General features: G+C 48.2%; 9 protein-coding genes across 9 annotated transcripts; 4 read left to right on the top strand and 5 right to left on the bottom strand.

The window, feature by feature from the left end:
- Window positions 1-1,041: 1,041 nt before the first annotated feature.
- Window positions 1,042-3,085, bottom strand: BKA67DRAFT_10015 (uncharacterized protein). Its single transcript, XM_046094827.1, has 6 exons — window positions 2,913-3,085; window positions 2,468-2,710; window positions 2,275-2,418; window positions 1,607-2,214; window positions 1,373-1,541; window positions 1,042-1,321 (listed from the first exon to the last, which is right to left on the bottom strand). Exons 2-5 carry the CDS (start codon window positions 2,679-2,681, stop codon window positions 1,380-1,382), a joined length of 1,128 nt encoding a protein of 375 aa, XP_045963424.1. The 5' UTR covers window positions 2,682-2,710; window positions 2,913-3,085; the 3' UTR covers window positions 1,042-1,321; window positions 1,373-1,379.
- Window positions 3,086-3,288: 203 nt separating this feature from the next.
- Window positions 3,289-6,732, top strand: BKA67DRAFT_509171 (DEAD/DEAH box helicase; the record flags this gene model as incomplete). Its single annotated transcript, XM_046097220.1, has 1 exon — window positions 3,289-6,732. One exon carries the CDS (start codon window positions 3,289-3,291, stop codon window positions 6,730-6,732), a length of 3,444 nt encoding a protein of 1,147 aa, XP_045963423.1.
- A 543-nt stretch (window positions 6,733-7,275) lies between these two features.
- On the bottom strand, window positions 7,276-8,124 carry BKA67DRAFT_494732 (P-loop containing nucleoside triphosphate hydrolase protein; the record flags this gene model as incomplete). The annotated part of the gene is made up of 1 exon (XM_046097018.1): window positions 7,276-8,124. A coding segment is annotated over one exon (849 nt), but the record flags the coding sequence as incomplete, so codon positions are not given.
- Window positions 8,125-10,039: 1,915 nt separating this feature from the next.
- On the top strand, window positions 10,040-10,789 carry BKA67DRAFT_529455 (uncharacterized protein; the record flags this gene model as incomplete). The annotated part of the gene is made up of 2 exons (XM_046099069.1): window positions 10,040-10,272; window positions 10,492-10,789. The coding sequence occupies 2 exons, from the start codon at window positions 10,040-10,042 to the stop codon at window positions 10,787-10,789; spliced, it is 531 nt and encodes a 176-aa protein (XP_045963421.1).
- Window positions 10,790-11,679: 890 nt separating this feature from the next.
- Window positions 11,680-14,447, bottom strand: BKA67DRAFT_589404 (uncharacterized protein; the record flags this gene model as incomplete). Its single annotated transcript, XM_046104456.1, has 4 exons — window positions 11,680-12,927; window positions 12,958-13,095; window positions 13,126-14,157; window positions 14,430-14,447. 4 exons carry the CDS (start codon window positions 14,445-14,447, stop codon window positions 11,680-11,682), a joined length of 2,436 nt encoding a protein of 811 aa, XP_045963420.1.
- Window positions 14,448-15,102: 655 nt separating this feature from the next.
- On the top strand, window positions 15,103-15,931 carry BKA67DRAFT_589403 (transcriptional regulator; the record flags this gene model as incomplete). Its single annotated transcript, XM_046104455.1, has 2 exons — window positions 15,103-15,438; window positions 15,497-15,931. 2 exons carry the CDS (start codon window positions 15,103-15,105, stop codon window positions 15,929-15,931), a joined length of 771 nt encoding a protein of 256 aa, XP_045963419.1.
- Window positions 15,932-16,041: 110 nt separating this feature from the next.
- Window positions 16,042-17,064, bottom strand: BKA67DRAFT_544042 (Mss4-like protein). The gene is made up of 3 exons (XM_046101236.1): window positions 16,546-17,064; window positions 16,244-16,481; window positions 16,042-16,189 (listed from the first exon to the last, which is right to left on the bottom strand). Exons 1-3 carry the CDS (start codon window positions 16,916-16,918, stop codon window positions 16,087-16,089), a joined length of 714 nt encoding a protein of 237 aa, XP_045963418.1. The 5' UTR covers window positions 16,919-17,064; the 3' UTR covers window positions 16,042-16,086.
- A 1,078-nt stretch (window positions 17,065-18,142) lies between these two features.
- Window positions 18,143-19,008, top strand: BKA67DRAFT_589401 (uncharacterized protein; the record flags this gene model as incomplete). The annotated part of the gene is made up of 2 exons (XM_046104454.1): window positions 18,143-18,440; window positions 18,506-19,008. The coding sequence occupies 2 exons, from the start codon at window positions 18,143-18,145 to the stop codon at window positions 19,006-19,008; spliced, it is 801 nt and encodes a 266-aa protein (XP_045963417.1).
- A 150-nt stretch (window positions 19,009-19,158) lies between these two features.
- On the bottom strand, window positions 19,159-20,273 carry BKA67DRAFT_9773 (uncharacterized protein). The gene has a single exon (XM_046109582.1). It carries the CDS (start codon window positions 20,161-20,163, stop codon window positions 19,255-19,257), a length of 909 nt encoding a protein of 302 aa, XP_045963416.1. The 5' UTR covers window positions 20,164-20,273; the 3' UTR covers window positions 19,159-19,254.
- Between the last annotated feature and the right edge of the window lie 97 nt (window positions 20,274-20,370).

Here is a 20,370-nt window from a genome sequence, read left to right as displayed (position 1 = left end):
GATGAGGTTATGCTGGCCGGCGCTCCCCTCTTCAGATACGCCAAAGGTTACACTACCGGTGTTATGAAAGGCAAAAAGAAGTTGGGTGGAAGGAGGGAAGCTTCTTGAAATTCTCGCCAATTGCTCCAGGGACAGAGAGGGAGAGGTCAGATGCAAAGTTCCACATCTCTTGCAGCTCTCCGAAAATAGGCGGTCCGATTATTGGCGGGCAACAAATGCAGGTCTCGTTCAAATTTCAACGACGAGTTTACTAGGCGAGATCCTATTAGCGCCGCCTGGAGGATGCCACTAACACCCTTTCGTGACGCCTTCACGGCCCGGTACTGTCCATGGAAAGCGCCGATTCTGAACCCTACTGTGTCTTTGCAAATCTGTGTCATGTACTATCATGTGAGCTCTGTAGATTATACTCTATCTAAGATTTACTTATGTAACATTCAAGTTTTAGCGGTCCCTCAATTTTGACAATTTGGTTGTTCCAGTAAAGGCACAGCCTAATTGAGCTGGCCCGCTGGGTAGTGCCCCTCGTTGTGCCCCTCCATTCAATGTCAAACATCCGCTCCTGTTCAAGGAGAACCCTGACGTCGCGACCGATTTTCTTTGGTCAAGCAAAACCCCCCCACACACCACACCGCCATGCTTTGCACGGATGCAGGGTTCGAGACTGGGGGCCGTTCATTGGTGCCGACTCCCCCGCACGCTCAAGCTGCACACATCAACAAACGATCTTTTGGCCATCATCGTACATCAGTCGATCCAGAAATTTGAAGTGATCAGCCATTGTTCTTGTACATTTGGCACGACGAAATTAATCAGTTCGATGGGTGTGTAGCTCTGTATATAAGCTTCTCATGTTTGGCCGAGCTGAGTGGTGGCGGGCTCGGATCATTCGCCCCAATGAGAGAATGGTTGTGTTGCACCGCATCTTTTCAAATCTGAGGTAATCCTGGATCCAGCATCGTTTACTGCTCGGGCCTATTTCATCTCATCGACAAGTATGATTCAATGAGGAACAACATTGTGCCACTGCTGTGTTTTTACTACTTGTGGACTATGAGTTCATCCATATTCAGTAATATGATTATACATGTATCATTTTCTTTTTTCTTTTCCTTTTCGTAACGTGAAGTATGTTGATTTGTTTGATCTGGTAGAGTTATCCGGAATTGGAATTGGTCTATAATGCCTATCAGGTTGTGATCTATGAAGCAAAACTTTCTTGCTCTTTGCTTTTCTCCGAAAGGCTTCTACTGAACCGGGAATAGTCCGCTGAATAGTTAACCCTCGAATTTTTCCCACACCATGAGGAACCAACAAGCTTCTCTTTAGTGTCAACGCTGGAGGTAATGTACAAGGACTAGCTAAATCCTACAGGTTTCTCATGCTGTAATTTCTTCAATAGTTTGCTGATTACCGAGGCGCAACTCAGGAGCTCCTCTTAGCAATCTCCATCTGTTGCTCTGCTCAATGACTTGCCGGTCGAATACGAACCACCAGCGCTGAAACAAGACTTGGCCGACCTCCCACATTGACCCGTTACACTGCAGCACTCATCGTCAGTCATTCCCCACTCAAGACGCGGAGGGCTGCTTTAAGAGTTGCTTACTGGACTATGCCCCCATATCCGAATGCCTTCAGCGCTGTCTTCCATGTCATAGGCAAGTTGCACAAGGGCCAGTGGTCCGACTGCACACGGCGGCCTGCAGTCATCCGGGAGGCTGAAAACTCCAATAAGCCGATCGCGAACAGAAGGCCAAGGCAGGACATCAATGATCGGGTGATGAGGAACCGTTCTTTGGGCGACGGTCGGCGCAAAACTCGATGTCAACACTTTCTGATTGAAGGTCATGGAGGGATCGTTGAAGGACGAAGTAGCCGTGAGATCCCAGAGTGAGGACTTGCAATTTAGACTACTGGAAAGCCGCATGAACGCTTGGAGAAGCTTCAGCTCAGGCACAGGCAGGAGATACGTATCAGGGAAAGTGAATGTGGGAGGAGGTCCCGCTGGTGGTCGTGTCTGCGACGAGTCGCTTGCGGAGAAATCGAAAATTAGCGAGGGATCAGTGTCAATATTCTGGATTAACAGTGAGGTGGGAATCGTTGTTACTCCTTCGGAATGTGTAGGGGCTTGGGCTGTGGTAGGTGTTGAGATATCATTCGTAGCAAGCGGTAAATCTGGTATTGTAGTACTCAAGGCTCCTTCAGGCCATGATGCTAGAATACCAAGGTCAAGAGGTAGGTCTTCTTGTAACATAGGCAATTCTACTGACACACCAGAATGCTGCGGACTTTGTAATATGGCTGTTGCAGTTCCTGACACCGTATTGCCGGGTACTGAGCCGCTCTGGGGACTCTCATCAGAGGTCGAATCGTCATCTTGTCTGGACGCGGCAACTCGTTTTTGGCGCCTTCGCTGGCCTGGTTCTCCGCCTGAGCAACAGAACTCTCTGGATACGGAAGCACTCACGGTAACGACGTTGAGCCAGTACATTCAATATTCGCTTTCTTTCTGCAGCATCTTCATTGATGTCCGGAACATTCAATGTGGGAGCCGGTTTGTTAACCCGCTGCCGGGATTTCGGCCGCTTTTGCGGGTTTGCCGATGATGATGATGCTGATACACGGGCCGTCTGCATATCGGCCATGTGTATAGAGACGTTGAGGCTGGTGGCATTAGCCATTGCCAACGCTGCGTACTAGTTTCACCCTGCTTTACAAATCGGTTACTCTAGCTTGCGAGCCTCGGGATAGCAGAATAACGCATAAACATGATTGTCTTTGGAGTGTTCATTCACATAAATACCACAGCCCCAGAGTCCGAAAGACAACCATTTATGACTATGAAATCACTCGGTGCGAGGAGCATAACGCGTAAGCATAACGGCAAGGGGAGAAAAGTGGGGCCGTCTTACACCGCATGGATGTGCTTAGAAATGCTGCAGTCCTGCCTCATTGCTGGCATAATTGATGCATACATCTGATGCACTCCTTCTCCTCGCTAAATGTATTGGAACAGTGCGCGTAGGTACTGCGAGCCCAGGTAATGGCTGACTCCATTTCAAGTTGTGCGTAGACCAGGTTAGTCGAAGTTCCATGCCTCGAATAATTTATATTATGAATCATTGAAGCTAGTTTGTTCACGTGACTACGCGGTTCTCTGTCGCGCTTTTTTTGTCTGTTCGTTAAGCGATCCGCGACTTGCGAAATCGTTGACGTCAATCCTAGTTTCGTACAACTCATGTCACCAAACGGGAAAACTTCGTAGATGCATCTCGGCTATACTTGACGATGTCGACGCTGAAGGCCGCTACAGTCTCAAACAGAGTCATTCGCAAGCGAAAACGCCCTCCGGATGAGGATGAAGTTCCGGAGGCTGACAGCATTTGGCCCATTGAGAGTGCATCTGCTGCATCCAGCGTTTCTGAAGCCTCCGACAAGACAAAAAACCAGCAGCAGAAGAAAGGCGGGGCCGCAACCGCTCTAGTTGATTGTCTTATAGAGTGGCCTTTATGGTTCAAGGAACTGGACAGAACTCATCGTGCATTAAATCTTGTGTTCACATTTTGCTCTACTCGCAAACATTTGGCCACAACATTCGAGACTATTCGCACCACTGTTGAGTCACACATCAAGAGGAAGTTGTTGATTGAGGATGTGGCAGCTATTGTGGCATTGCGGCCAGAAGGCATCAACTTCTCATACGTCGATGAGGTCATGCTTCAAATTGACATAAAAGGAGCGGAAAGAGATGTGACCTTCAAATCCGGTAGATCAAAGGACATGTGGGCACAGGGCCCAGCCCCTGATGCATCTGTGGGAGGACTCACGGGAATGGATGAATTCCCTATCCGCCATCCGAATGAGTTTCCTCCCAGTGGGAATGAAGTTCTCTTTTTTGAATTCATTGATGGCGACTTAAAGCGGCAAGTCCAAAACAAGAAGACTGGAGAACCAACGAAACCTAACAGGCGACTCCGCGATGAAGATCTCAAGATGCCAGTTTTCAGCCAAAAACAGATGACGTCACTGATCGAAAAGCGCAATCAAAAGTTCACAAATGCGGTCAATACATTCTTGAATAAGTGCACTGAAGACAAGGTCGACCCTGAACTGGTACTTAAGCAAGAAGCGGAGTCTTTTATTCCAACTCCTAGTCATTCTATGGATGCCACGCCTAAACCAGAGCTAAGCACACTACCTGAGACCATACCGACGGAAAGGAAAAGCATTCCGGACATTGTTGAGCAAATAAAGGAGAGCTCCTGGTACACGGGACAGATTGTACCTGATGGTCATCGAGTGTTTGAACCACAAGAGCCGGTCTACGGAGATCTGGATTTCGTCTTGAGCCAAGAGATGGTCAACGCCTTATATAATGCAAAGGGGATCACAGAATTTTACGCCCATCAAGCGGAAGCCATTAATCGACTTCAGGCAGGTAACCACGTTGTTGTGTCAACATCCACAAGCTCAGGAAAGTCGTTAATCTACCAGTTACCAGTGTTACATGCCTTGGAGCATGACTATCTGACAAGAGCAATGTACATCTTTCCAACTAAAGCCTTGGCCCAAGATCAGAAAAGGAGCTTAAAGGATATGCTATCATATATGCCGGGAATAGAGAATGTTTTGGTGGAAACTTTCGATGGAGACACACCAATGAGTGACAGGAATTTGATCCGGGATGAAGCTCGCATCATTTTCACCAATCCTGATATGCTGCATATCACAATACTTCCTCAGGAAGACAAGTGGCGCACCTTTCTCAAGAATTTAAAGTATGTTGTAGTCGATGAACTGCACTATTATAATGGCCTTATGGGGTCTCATATGGCTTTCATCATGAGACGGCTCAGGCGCATTTGTGCAGCTGTAGGGAACCGGAGGGTACGATTTATCTCCTGTTCGGCGACCGTTGCGAATCCGAAAGAGCATTTTGAGACAATATTCGGCATCGAAACTGTGTATCTTGTCGATTTTGATGGATCGCCATCAGGAAGGAAGGAATTCCTTTGCTGGAACACACCATACAAGGACCCTGGCGACCCTTCGAGTGGCCGCGGTGATGCATTGGCTGAATGCGCACGACTTTTCTGCCAACTCATATTGCGAGGAGTGCGCGTTATTGCTTTTTGTCGCGTGAGGAAGCAATGTGAAGCACTCGTATCAGCTACTAAATCGGAACTGGAGTCGCTAGGTCGACCCGAATGCATGGCTCGAGTTATGGGCTATCGCGGTGGATATACCGCCCAAGACCGTCGCCGCATCGAAAGCGAGATGTTCGAAGGTAAACTCTTGGGCATCATTGCGACTACAGCACTTGAGTTGGGTGTTGATATTGGTACACTTGATTGTGTCATCAGCGCAGGCTTCCCGTATTCAATTGCGAATTTGCGACAGCAAAGTGGCAGAGCGGGCAGACGTAACAAGGACTCATTGTCCATCCTTGTTGGGGATTGTTTTGCAACTGATCAACACTATATGGAAAATCCAAATGAGCTGTTCACGAAGCCAAATTGCGAGCTCCAGGTGGATTTGGAGAATATGCTCGTACTAGAAGGCCATATCCAATGCGCCGCTTATGAAATGCCTATCCGGCCAGCCGAGGATGCGAGGTACTTTTCAAAAGACTTGTCAAAGATTGCCGAAGAACGCCTAATTAGGGATGAAAACGGGTATTACCATTGTCATGACAGGTTCCGCCCAGTTCCATCAAGATTCGTCGCAATACGCGATACGGAAGAAGACCACTTTGCAATTGTCGACATCTCCCATGGCAGGAATGTTGTCCTTGAGGAGCTTGAAGCTTCTCGAGCATTTTACACAATATACGACGGAGCGATATTCTTACACCAAGGTAACTCCTATCTAGTCCGCGACTTCCAGCCCCAGAAAATGATCGCCAAAGTTGAAAAGGTCAAGGTGGAATGGACCACTCAGCAGCGGGATTTTATGGATATCGATCCCGTTGAGACTGAGGCCATCCGTAAAATCCCAGGCTCCTTATCGCGGGCTTTCCATGGAGCAATCCGACTTCAGCAGAACGTATTCGGTTACTTCAAGATTGACAAGAAGCGGCGGATCCTAGATGCGGTCCAAGTCGACAACCCTCCAATTATCCGACACAGCAAGGGCATGTGGCTCGATGTACCGAAAAGGGCTCTAGAGATCCTTGTCGATCGCCAACTAAATGTTGCTGGCGCTATACATGCAGCAGAACACGCAGTGATGAGTTTAATGCCCAACTTTGTCATCAGTATGCCAGGTGATGTTCGTACTGAATGCAAGGTTGGCATGAAGGAGTTTGCACAGAAAGAGACGCAACGCAAGCGACCAGCACGACTTACCTTTTATGACGCCAAAGGAGGAGCTGGAGGCTCAGGTATCAGTACGAAAGCTTTCGAGTTCATTGACTTGCTCTTAGTTCAGGCACTGAAACGAGTTGAGTATTGTCACTGCGAGAAAGGCTGCCCTGAATGCGTTTGCTCGGAACTTTGCAAGCATGGCAACGAGGTCATGAGCAAAGCTGGAAGCTCGGTTATCATCAAGGCATTACTCAACATGGATATCGATGTGGACGCGCTGCCAATGGGCCCTGAAGAAGTAAGTCCGGCTGGTATCGAAACTGTGGTGCTTGCAAAACCTGTGCCTTCTAGGGGACGAATTCTTGTGGACGATATTGAAGTAAAAGTCGAGGGCGATGATACATCAGAGACAGCTTTGAGCACCTGAGATATCATGACAACAGGTATGAAATCCGAAAAGTGAGATATCACAGTACATGGCTTTCAAGATTTCGTACAAAACTGCATGATTTTGCATGTATCCGACGGCTCTGCTTCAGAGACGGTATCTTCGACTGCCACAGCAGGGTCACATGATGAGACAATGGACGGACAAACAAAAGTTTGAAATCATGTTCTAGAAAACTCTTTATCAACTACGCCCAACATTTAGTCCAAGATGGCTATATACAGCACTACTCACATTAATATTTCGAGTACTTGGAGGAGATTCAAGCAAACATCTCTCAAGTTCAGGGAAATACTAGCGGCCTTCCTACCACTAGGTTCGCCTAGAAGATGGGCCACCCCACCCGGAAGGCTTTGGTGGTTGGCATCTCGACGGTATGGGGTTCGTCACTGGACCTCGTGAAGCTGGAGTTACCGACGCTGGAATGCTGCTGTTACCACTTAATGAACCTCGTCCCATGCTCGTTGTCCTAGTTGGTGTATATGGCGTTCCTGGCTCAGCATTCGTATCTTGGGCAGAAATCTTTCGGGTCCTCGGGCGTGCCAATGGATCTTTTCTCGCTTTATGGGCGGTTTCAGCAGTTCGAAGCGTGGCCCTTGTCGAAGGATAACCTTTCTTCAATGGGGAGACAGTAATCAACATGGCGACTTTGGCAGGCTTCTCGAAGGCGGCTCGCAAGGTCTTCCCGAGAGTCGTGGTCGGGTAGGGCCTCTGCCCCTTTCCGAGTTGCTCTAATATGCTCACAAGATCGCCAAGTGACTTGTTGATGCTCTGTCCTTCAGCGTGTCGCTGACCAGTCTTATCGCTTATGCTCTCAGAACCAGCAAGGTCAACAATGTTGATCTGCCCGAAAACACATCTATCGTCATCATTATTTACTGATGTTCGTTGAATTCGAAAACGGAGTGTCAAGTGGGACCTTGAAGATCTCACATTTACTTTAGTCTCCGCCTGTTGGCGTTTCTCCGAGACCCTTGCGATCACCGTGTTAGCCGATATCCAATCGGCAACTTCAACCCATGACTCTTCACCGAGCGCTATTTTTGGAGCTACTCTATGTCTGGACAGCAGGTCATACATGTCATCTAAGTAAATCTCAGTAGCTGAAAGACTGAACTGGTATGATGATACTGCCTGCTCCTCCTCCGCATGCTTAAACATCATTGCAATGAGCCGAGGAATAATCCCGTCTCTGTCAGGGTCCTGCGAGTTCTCATTCTGCTGATAACTTAGCGTGTGACTTTTTCCAGTTCCCGACGCGCCATAAGCGAAGATCGTCGCGATCTTGCCTGAGAGGGCCGACAAAAGGAGATGCTCAAGCTCTTCGAAGACGTCTGCATTCGTCTCAGCTGGGCCGAAAATCCTCTCCAGCGATAATTTTCTCATGGTAAGCCGCACAACTCCTGTACCCTCCGATTGTTCAGGAATCGCAAATTTCGCCCACTTGCTATTGAAATCACCTTCAATTTCTTCACCAAAGTCCTGCCTGTCCTCTTCGGACTCATATGGAAGCAGCGGTCGGATACGACACATGACACGTATATCGCCCTGTAGTTGATGGATCGCCTCGTTCAGTCGGAGATTGGCTCGTCGCTCAGCCGAGTGCAACTTTTCAGCTTCATCCAAGCGTTTGTTTATCTGCGCCAGATTGATACTACTCGTAGCTAGAATTCGCTCGTTCGCAGTAGCTTGTTCCTCCAGTGCCTTGATCTTTCGCTCGCGTTCCGCCAAGCTTTGCTTGATGACCTCGACATTTCCCTGCTTCAACACGTTGTTTTCGGCAGCAAGTTCTCTTGCTTCATCTCGACACCCCTTGAGCTCAGTTTCGAGCATTAGGAGTCGGTCGGTGAGCTCTTGTATCATTTCCAAATACCTCTCCAGTTCTTCTGCCCCTTCTCCAGTCGCTGCTATCCTTGCAGAGTTTTCGGACTGAGACTCTTCAGGGGCACTTCCAACGTTTTGATACTTGTTTTGCAGATTTTCTAGCTTAGATTGGCTCAATATGTACGCCGATTTAACACCTTGCAAGGTTAATTCGGCAATCTCGCGTACCTCGGCATGTTGTTCCTTGAGCTGCTCCGAATGGCCATAGATCATCTCACATATGCCTTTAACAGCCGTGAGGACTTCGCCATAACCGTCAAGTTTGCCTGCAACTTCCTGGATTCCAACCATCACCTCGGCCATACTCTCAACCTTGAGGCTCCCAGCCGATGAATGGCTAGATCTTCTAAGTTCATCAGACATACTTCCGATCAGGTTGGCCATCTTGGATCGTGCTTAGTTGAAATATTATGTTGGGGTGTTTTGATTTCCGTTGATATATATGCAGTGTGTCTGTTTCATTAGCGATACCAGAGACTTTGAACTTGTTCTTATACAGGCGGGAAAGACTGTTTACGCACTCAACAATGAAAACCTTTGTGACGCAGATCAAACATGCTCATTTGTTATGGCTCTTTACTTAGTACAATACCTTTTTCAGTCGACTGAATGGTGAACACTGGACTCTTTGTGCTGGCGAGTCTTATGTGTCTAGTTCCTTTTGTGTTCATCTTCGTAATTACAATGCAATATAACTTGTTCGGATATCTGCGTCCCGTCATGAACTCAGGGAGATGATTTTCGATTCTAGTCAATGTGATATTTGTGAATAAGACATAAAGTTGTACAGATGTATAAGATCGCTATCAGGCCATCAAGGTAGAAGGCTGGACGACCAAGCTGGGAAAATGCTGGCCACGGAATCGAGAAAGTATTCGGCAGAGATTACAATCAATTTACTTCTAGATTGTATCATTAAACCTTGATATCTTGTACTGCTTATCTTCATCATTGTTAGCGTACGTGGTTCTTTGGTACTCATCTTGATTCGGTGTTGGGTTGAACATATGAGCCCACCCACTTTCCCAATTTTTCGTCCTGTGCTTCCGCTTCTCCACCACAAAACCAACAAAGGAAGAAAGTGCTTCTTACAAGACAACTTCCTAGGATAAAATCATAAGGTTCAGTGCTTGCGTCGCATTGCACTGACTAGCCAAGAAACCGATAAAAAGCAATGGGCGAGCAAAACCCTTCTCCTAACCTTTTCTCCAAGAGAGCATTGACCCCTATCTCGGTCTTCGAGGCGGCGTACTATACTGACGGAACTCTTGAATAATCTATACTCAAGTCAGTGAACACCTGTACCCCAGAGGCTGACAAAGACACGATTACCCGGCTTACTGCAGATGATTTGTGCAACACGGGCTTGCGCGCACACGATTGGTATGTGTTCCAAGGTCCAATGGTCAAATTTGAGTATGGGGACTCTACGGAAGAGCCCACGACACCGACTTCCACGAAAAGTAGCCCCTATTTTGATGATGCAGCCAGTCCGTGCTGTGATCTGGATACCTCAATGATACTCGAAAATAAGACAGTTGACACGTATGAGATAGAGGAGACCATTGTTTTGGCCCCTTCACCTCAGCATTTAAAACATGATGACGCACAAGCTTCAGCGAGCGAAGAAAGTAGGTATGTTAGCGACGCCGACTCTGAAGCAACCTCAGTTGTGATATATCAAATTGACCCACATGAGTCAACAACAGACCGCACGGCTGACATGCATACTCCGCCAAATGATGCATGTCCGTCCTGGCTTATGAAGGCGTTAATTATCGGGCAATCCAGTGTGTTGTATTTCTGTTCTTTTTTTATTACTTTTTGGGCCCTCTACTTGCTTACCATACAAAGCACAGTATCGTCCACATTCTCGGTCGAAGATGCGCTTAGTTTGCACGACAGCGTCACCAGAATTGTCAACATTGGCAATTGTGGTGACAAGATCCCACCAGGGCTCCTTACTCAAGCCGTGAATGTCCGCATCATGAGGGTGGGCGTTAATTACAGCTCGCTGCCAGACGTGGACATGATTGGACGCCAGCTCATGAAAGCAGCTGACGACATGGACAATATAGCCGAAAGATTTGAAGCTTTTACCGTCGAAATCTACTCAATGGGTCTCTTCCTTACGCTCTATGTATTATCATAAGTCCTTGATAATGTAGGGCTCTTATGGTTTTCCTTCAAGATGCACTTCCTAACAAGTCGTAGCCCGGCCGGCTACAAATTGTGTTCGCTTAATTGCCCTTGTAAAAATGAACCTCTCAACTCTCCCATTCTTCTTAATCTCGATGTAACTTTGTGCACTTGTTTCTTTAATGGTGGGGTCGAACCTAAGTTCTTCCTCGTTCATTCATAGAAACCCGAGAATAGTGGAAACTGACCGCTGAGCATTTTGGTTAATATCAAACTAATCTGAAGCGATTCCTCCTAAACGGTCGAACTCCGATATCCTCATACAAGGCCCATGGAGAGTGAAGCCTAGGATAAATTGACGAGTGTCTGTAGCTTTAAGCACTTTTTTTTTTTTTGGAGATCGGAAAACGGATAATGCTTCCTGAAACGTGGGAACTGAGTTCTACTTACACTAATATAGGCAGCCACTTAATCAAGTATACCTAATGTCTCTTAAATAAGGGCTAAAATGATATTCAAGCTCCGCAACGCATTTGCTAACAAAAATCAGGAGAGGCATAATCTCCCGAATCGGCCTGAGGCAAACGGAAGACACATTTGCAATACCTGACGCGGCAAATTAGTGGTTAGTAGAAATTTTGCTGACACTGTGATTTCGCTTGAGCATTGCTTCGTTGGGTTGCAATCACGAAATTAATCCAGGGTTTGATAGCAAGTCCACCGTCATAGTAAACCTGGGTATGTAAAACGCTATGGAGTACATGAGGACCTTCTCGGACCTCAACACCCACAAACTTTTCTTTTCCTTTTTCTTTTTGTATAGATTCACATTGGTCGCGAACTACTAGGAATATTGCTGCGGTGCAAGGATCATCAAGAAGGAGCGCTAGGATCGATTCAACCCTACGAAGTCGTTTTCTCTTTCAAGACAAACATGCTCCCTAACCAACCATAAGCTCGATTGAGTCTTCTGCCGTGCCGCCGCGCCACCAGGAACGGGATCTTGGGATGAGGGTGGGGTTCATGAAACTGAATACTTCTCTCGACATCCAGCTTCGTCGGCTGGAAGTGCCAAACAGACCCGTACAGCTTCTGAGCAGAGAACCCTGTAGAGTCCATAGCATGTAGGAAGTCCTTCCAGACAACTTCGCCTGCAGTGGTGTTGGCGGCCGGGTCAAAGAAGATAATACGGAAAACCTTGAGAGCTCGTGCATCTACCGCAAATGTGGGCTGAGAATCACCGAGGCTCATTGTAGATAGCACTGCCTCCTCCGCGCTGGCCGCTGACATAGCACTAGGCGCTCCATGACTTTTGATTTTGGCCTTTGTGCCTCCAGCGGCCAATATCTCTTTACGAGCGGATACAGGAGGTTCTGGTCCAAAATTCAAACGCGAAAGAGGGGCCGCCAGTTGACTAGACCAATCCTCGAAACTCTGATTTGTATTTAATGTCTGGTCCTTCTTAGCAGCTGGCTCAATCCACTTTAGTGTGCGCTGCAGGTAACGCGGCTGTGATAACATTTGTTTGTAAGCTGTGCCATCCAAGTTACCAGGCTGCTTGTTAAGAATGACATCGACCGCATTCCAAAATGCATCCAGATTGGCTTCCGCTGCCCGAAGCGCTTCGACGTTGGCTTGGTTCCGGCGCTTCCCCAACGGGTATTGAAACTTCCCATCGGAGGGGTCTCCCAAGTGACTGAGGCCAACTAAGTTCCGATCTCTGAAAGCCTCCATCACTCCGCCCCAGCCTTTAGTACGCTGAGAAAATTGCCTCTTAATAGCGTCGTCTCTTTCATGGGATGCGTTTTCGAATCCATTGGCCCACGGTTGATACAGCTCGAGCTGTCTCAAGCACTCGCCCACGATAGAAAGCTCACCAATCAACATGGCGACGTATGGGGACACTAGCTCTAGAGCCTTGGGTTCCGATCGCAGCAGTCTATCAAGCTCGTCAACTACTATGGTAAGACGACAGAAAAATAAGTCAGTTCCGTCTTCCCACAGAGTCCGAAGGAGCCAAATCAGCTGCCCCGCGACTTTGTCCAGTTTGATACCCTGTTTCGACATGACCTCAATCTTTGACGAAGTGTCATACTCTGGAACATTCCGAACGAAGAGGTTTCGCAAAGGTGGGGAGGCTGCGACGGCTGTCTTGAGCTGGTTGAGCGCTCCTTTCGACACCTGATTGAGATAATGACGAAACTTGAGTAGAGCATTCAGATATTCCTCTGGCAGGTCTCTATCTGGGGATATAGCTGCGTCATACTTTCTTTGAAGCGCGCCTAGCAGCTGAGCTTGGTCGCGAAGCTCTGCGAAATACTCAAGCTAAAAGAATGACTCAACGAGTACCGTGCCAATTACTCTAGCCCATAAGATATCACCACGTCCACATTTCAGAATTGGATGAATATCTCCGCGGATATCCTTGATCATCTCCTGACGATGCTCCTTTATTTCCAAAAGTGCCTCAGCGAAGTAGCTGGGATCCTCGCGCAAAGCCCAAACATGATTCTCAGCGCGAGCAGTCCTCGCAGCAAGTAGCGACTCAATCTTGTCTAGATCCAACAGCGTAGGAGGCCGATATGGGGCTTCTTTGGCCAGGACGGCCAGGGAGGAGAGACCGCTGGCATCGACGCTTATTTTGAGCTGCGGTTCGGGTTGGATAGCGAAAGCGTCGCTGGTCATCTGCTCTAAGGGGATATCGTGGAGGATCTTTTGGCAACACTGAACAAGAAACTGAAGCACACGTTGTTGATGTTCGAGTATGAGGAGCCCCTCACCCGGAAGAAATTGCTTGCGAGTGTGCATCCAATCGAAAGCGTCTTCGTGCTCATCCCAAGCAACCAATCTCCCGTAATCTTCCTGTTGAGTCACTCCATTCAGGATCATGACATATTGATTAAGGAAAATGGGAACAATAGCCATTGTCACTTTCCTGAGATGCATGGCTTCTCCATCGGCTGCGGCGGATTCGTTAGGGTGCGTTCTGCCTCGGGCATCGAGCAGTAAAGGTAGCGTCTTGGGATCACCCAGGTCTTCCTGATTTATGCTTGGCCATATGAAAGAGCCGCGATGTTGTACAGCGACAGCATTCAGATTCCCAGCGTGCTTGCGGAAGGCAGCAAAGTCGGGGCGGTGAGTCGCCGGCATCTCCGGCCAACACCCCAGAAGTATGGATAGGCGCTGGGTTCTTGTTCGCTTCTCCCACCGTTTCTGAACTGCGGCCTCATGGAGCTGAAGAATGCTTTGCAACCTGCGATAGTTTCTGAATATATCGGCAGAACGGTCTTTAGCCTCACACTTGACTGCCTGAAGGGACAATATCTTGGGGGCAGACGTCCCTCTTGCAGCAAATATACCGAAGGGATCGCTGTTGTTAACCTAATCCGTGTCTCGCATGTCCGGAGCGTCAATGTCATCGAGCTCTGGATGCGGCTCGAAAGCATTGAACTGGTGATTCCGCCGAGGCTGCAAAGGATTCATTTTGGCGGCTATCTCTTGAAGTTGCGATCACTTGGAAACCTCTCGTCTGAGGATATATCTGTGGAATTGTTTCACGATCAAGTGACGGGTCGATGCTTCATCAGCCCACAGAACGCTCAGAGCAGAAGGGCTTCTATTCCGTGCTTGCATGGAAAAAGCAATCTTCACACCGCGTTTGTTTTGGCCATGGCCACAGACCACGAATTGCTTAACTAGACTAGGTTATCTATCTAGAAGTGGGGAACTAATAGATTGCCTTCCATGAGTGGAATAGAGCTTAGCTTTATGCCTCACAGTTATATCGCAAACTATCAATAAACCTACTAGTGAGTAGCATACATAACGTGTTTATCAAGCTATAAGCCTTTTTGTTTAATCATCTTTGATATAAAGTCGGGGATAGTAATAGTTCCTCATACCAGCATATAAGTCGCCTGTACTTGCCTCTAAAAGCTAGCCCTAAGTTAGTGCCAAGCGCAGCGGCCGAAGCGACAAATCATGTTGACTACTTATGTACACGTTAATGCAGACAGGTTCTCATGTTCTGGAGCTCCCCAGAAGCAGTGCATGCGTTAGCTCTTTTCTGCTACTATGTATTGTTGTCCCTCTATCGTGTCCCGCTCTTTCTCGCATGTCCCCCATAGTCCACTTAGTGTCGCAATATCTAACCTAGACTAATGCAAGGTCACAAGCCAATGCAGGCATGCGCATCAAGGGCGTCGTTGACAGGACCTTATTGTAAAATGAGTCAACTGTCTGTCGATATAAGATAGAGCAATCAGTACTCTATGCATGAGCCGGCTTCAAATATCGACTCATCGCATCAAAAAGCCCACCGCCAATATGCAAATCAGACCAGTTCATGCCGAGACGCGGATCTCAGCTTTGCGCCAACTGATCCGCGACTATCCTCTGGGCATCCTTACCACAGCAATTCCGTCAAAAACGCACCCGTTGATTCAGTCGTCTCACATACCGTGGGTGCTTGATATTAAAGATGAAGAAAACGAGAGTGAGCTTGGTACCCTCCGCGGGCATCTCGCAAAGGCCAACCCCCAGAGCAAAGCCATGATGGACTCTCTGGCGGGCCCGGAGGGGCAGATATCCGGGACCACAACTCTAGAGCAAGAGGTTCTGGTTCTTTTCACAAGTCCGGTTCACTCATATGTCACGCCAAAGGTCTGCCAGTCTACATTTCCACAAATGGGCGCACTACAAAGGCTGACTTCGCATATAGTTCTACACTGACACGAAACCCAAGACCGGCAAGGTCGTGCCCACCTGGGATTACGCCGCAGTGCAGGCATACGGGAAAGCAACCATATACTGTGACTCGAAATCCAAGGAGACTGGTGATTTCCTGCAAACGGCCATCGATGACCTCTCCAAACAAATGGAGAAACTAGCAGGTCATACAGGGGAAGGTGACCGGGTGAAGCCTTGGCTGCTTTCGGATGCTCCTGAGAGCTACGTGGAGATACTCAAGAAGGCCATCATCGGGATCGATATCAAGATCGAGCGGCTTGAAGGGGTGATCAAGATGAGCCAAGAAAAAGGAGAGGCCGATCGTCATGGAGTAATTCAAGGATTTAAAGAGATGGGCACCGACCTCGGTCGAGGTATGGCTAAAATGGTTACAGAACGTCACGAGTTGAAGAAAGCTAGTCATTAGCTATTACAGCTGTCATCACAATACCCCAGCTTTGTTCTATCCCACGGAGGAACCCGCATTCTTTGATGGTAGAAATCAGCGTTGGCGTTCAATTCAATTCAATCATTCATTACCCAACTTATATCGCTATTGGTTCGTAGACCTGACCTAACCCGTCACGGCATATCATCAAGCAATAGGCTACTGCTGTCTAAACCATCCCATTTCGGTTTGCCATCCGGTATATCTACTACCCTAGACCCGTAGAATATATGACACCTGCAAGCTTCTGTCAGCAAGTCACACATTCATCACATGGGTTGAGCAACGTACTGCGGGGAGAACTTGTCTCTTTGCTTCTTGTCCTCAAATCTGATGAGTGTAGGGAATAGCAGCACCATGCGCCTGCCCTCGTCAAATATCGGCGACCGGCAATGCGCACAGCTCACTTTGCAAGGAAGATCGTGCCCAAGGGTGTTTCCCCCCGAGTTGTAGAACACTAGATCCTTCGTGCCATTCTCAAACATCATGTCCTCCTTATGGAAGATGGCAGCCCATTGGAACGGCGCTCCTACGTGGTGTTAGCACTCTGTTCTTGTAAATTCAAATGGCTCTTCTTGATGCGGAAGGCTTACCATGTAGAAGCTGGCAGCCACGACAGTGACAGTATTTGGCAGTTAGAGGAGCATCGCGACTAAGCCAGTATTTTACACGGCCACATTGACATTTGCCCTCGAGTTTCTTCTCAAACGTTTCTGCCCCTTCTATGGAAGCATAGGGAGGTCGCTTGTCCCATGTCCTTGCTACAGTAGCGTCTGTTGCTGCCATTGTCGTAGAGTTTGCATGTAGAACCCTTTTTGTGAGTTGTGTACACGAGTATGAGAGGTTGCGCCGAAAAGGTAATTCAGCTTTTTGGCGTAGGGGTTGAATATGACGTAGTTGCAGGGCAGCGCCTGTAAACCGTAGTTTGGGACCGAGGTGGTGCGCACTAGTTCCACGGAGAATCATTATTTTACGCCAGTGGCCAATAATCAATTATTAGTCACTGCCAACGTGTGAGCGTTAAATGATTGAGGTCGAGTAGTCGTGGAGATTCTGATGGGTAGTATACATCGATCAGCCCGAATAGAACTCGTTTCCTTCCTAAATCGAGGGTCCGAGGCCGATCTATGAGGGAAATGTGGGCCTCCGATTCCCGTCCCTGCAATGTTGTCATCATGACAGTATATCATAACCTGCAAGATACCGCAACGATAGCTGGTAGGCTGCGAATAGGAATAAAGCCAGTACTCCTGCGAGTGACCGATACGGTTATACAAAACAGCTCAGCAATAACTACAGTTTCACCGTTTACCGTTTGATTTCTATTTATCATTTCTAAATTTCTAAATTTCTGTGTTCATGAATACTCGGCCAGTGCTGCAAAAGTTACTTGCCCACGCATATATTCTGTGCTAGAGTGCTTACCAGATACTTTGACACTTCGTTGGCCCTCAAAAAGCAGGCAGTCTATTTGACTTCAGATACTAATCTTGAGAACACTAAACAATGTCCTGCCAATTGATCAGTGTGAGCTATATGTTGGCATATTTCAAGTCCTTACCAGCAAAGCACCAGACAAACAGCTATCATATCCGATCAAAAACCAGGTGATCGGGCTGAAACACCAGAGTCTCTATTGTTATATAAGAGTGGCGACAGTGGTGAGGGACTTTGCACTTTCGCTCTTCTATGTACTACTCGCCAAAAGCCGCAGCGCTACTTACCATGCGCGCAGGCTTACCATGCAGCTCATTCGTCCATTTAGGACGAGATGATCAAATCAATTATCGGCAAGGACGCCATGCCAATTTATGTATGTGCCCCAGAAGATGAGTTGTCACAACTGTCTTCAGTAAGCAGAGCGTAGGGCAGCCAATCAACTGCCTCATAAATATGCAATAAGTGTCGCAATAACCACTTTTGGCTCCGCCGTGGTTGCGGCCAAGCGGCGCTGTCGCCTCCAGTCCACCGTGACACAGGATATGGAAGCAGATGTCCCCAGATTTCATGGTTCCTACATGTCAAGTCGTGGGTAAGATCAGCGTATCGCGCATGCAAAAAAAAAAAAAAAAAAAAAAAATTTCAACGGCTATGGTAGGGATACTTGAATTTGTTGCCAACATTATAAATAGTATCGGCCGGACCGCTACATAGCAATGAAACGAGCTGACCATCGGGTTTCACTTAATCATGACCGCAGAAACACTATCGCTCGCTGGCAAGGTAGCAATCGTGACCGGCTCGGGCCGCGAGCCAGGACTCGGTGCTGGCATTGCGACAGCCCTCGCCCGCAATGGCGCTTCCGTGGTGCTCAATTACGTGAGCGATTCAACGGCACCAAAAGCCGAAGCCCTAGCGGCACGACTCAAGACCGAGTGGGACGCCAAGGCGGTTCCCATCCAGCAGGACATTGAGTCCGAAGAGGGTGCCAAGGGCCTTGTTGAGAAGACGTTGGCAGTATTTGGGACCGACCATATTGACATTCTAGGTCTGTCCATGTCCGGCAAGCACATGTCCAAAGAATCAAAGGTTTTGCTAACAAAGTGCCTTTAGTGAATAATGCCGGTTGCAACCTGCCTGGTTCAACGCTCGAAACGCCACTAGAGAACATTCATACGCAATTCTCCAAGAACGTCTTCGCAGCGATCTATGTCGTACGCGCCGTGGTTCCTCACATGCCTAAGGGTGGTCGCATCATCAACATCAGCAGCGTTTCATCCAAGACTGGCATCACCAGCCTGCCATTCTACAATGCGTCCAAGGCGGCTCTGGACTCGTTGACGCATACCTGGGCTGGGGAGTTTGGGCGCGCACATGGGATAACTGTCAACACAGTCGCTCCGGGACCCATCGTGACGGATGAGATGAACAAGTTCGCGCGGGACAACCCGGATGGGTTTAAGGCAATTCAACAAATGATCGATGCGACCAAGGCTGCAGATCGGTTGGGCGAGATTAGGGATGTCGCGGATGCAGTGTTGCTGCTGGTCCAGGAGAAGTCGCGATGGATCACCGGGCAATATATTGATGTCAGTGGTGGAATTACAGGACATTGATGTGCCTAAGTCTAAGACCAAAAAGAAATAGGAGATGGCACAAAAAGCACACATGGGGTTTTTTTTTATCCAAGCCGACGATGCTGGGAGATATTTCTAGAAACGTAAGATAGGAGCTTTTGTGCGAATACATATAAATACGTCTACCTTAACCAGTACGATTAGATGTTAGGGGGTTAAAAGGCGATTGCCGAGAAACGAACAAAGAAATTATGGGAAGAGCTTACCTAAGGGCGTAGATTCCTTTTAAGGAAAACACACTTGACTCATAGCGTAGCATTTCCTTCCTTTGTAAACAATCTCCTCCTCTTCGTCGTCATAATCCTCATCAGGTGATTCAGCCGCCGCAAGCTTCTCGCCGCTGTCCTGTGAACACAACGAGAGACTACCCATCAGCTCTGACTCCGGGATCGCGATGTCCAGCTCGACGGGCACAGAAGTAGTGTCATCACCACCATCACACGGGATCATCGAGTACCAGGACCTCTGCCTGCTCGTATTCAGACCATGCTCTTGCTGTTGCATCTCAGCCTTCCGCCACAGCCACTGCGCCCTCGCGCCATCGTCCACTGCGCCCCATGCGCCCTGGTCCAGCGCCTCGCTCTCCCCGTGTAATACCAGCCTCTGGAACTCGAAGCCGCCCATCTCGCAGTAGAGGCAGTAGAAATCGTTGAAGCGTAGGAAGGCGGTGCCCCGCTTGGGGTCCGTCAGCGATTCGCGGTGGCTGACGCCCTTGCCCGCGTCCCTCCACACGGTGGAGGACCATGTGGTCTTGTAGGAGGGGCAGGGCATACGGCGAGACCGGGCCCAGGAGCAAAACTGAGAGTTCATCCAGTTGCGCTCGACGAGGACTGTGCCCCGGCAGTCCTGGTTGCTGCATTGCCAGATGATTGAGGTTCCGGTGCACATGAGTTCTTTGTGGAAGCTTCTGCGGGTTTTCCTTCTCAGTCTGCTTAGTAGAGGTTGTGATACTGTGTAAGTGTTTATGTTCTTATGTTTTCTCCAGTGTAACAAGAGTTTGCTAAGATGTCTTTTCCTTCGGGATATGGTATTAGATATAGCATATCGAGAAGCAGGGATCATAATAGAATTGTGTCGGTGAGAACATTGGAAAGAAAAGAGCCCTTTGTTAGCAGGTGTCTCGTCTACAGCCATATGAACAATAGCTTTTTATGTCTTTGAATAGAACAAGGAGCGATATCACTAGATCTATCACATTGAGTACAATGACCGGCTTATCTGCCAAGAGGAAAGTCGCAGAGGAAGAATCAGAACAAAGCTGAGAGCGGTAGTCTCAGAATGAATTGGGTTGTCTGAATTTCAAAAAGTGTTCCGTGTAAACATTATTCGTAGGGTACGCAT

The sequence above is a fragment of the Truncatella angustata genome (assembly GCF_020726525.1).
Source record: "Truncatella angustata strain MPI-SDFR-AT-0073 chromosome Unknown BKA67scaffold_1, whole genome shotgun sequence".
NCBI lineage: Eukaryota > Fungi > Ascomycota > Sordariomycetes > Amphisphaeriales > Sporocadaceae > Truncatella > Truncatella angustata.
Note: the sequence above shows the minus strand (reverse complement) of the source record. Positions and strands in the feature narration are given on the sequence as shown.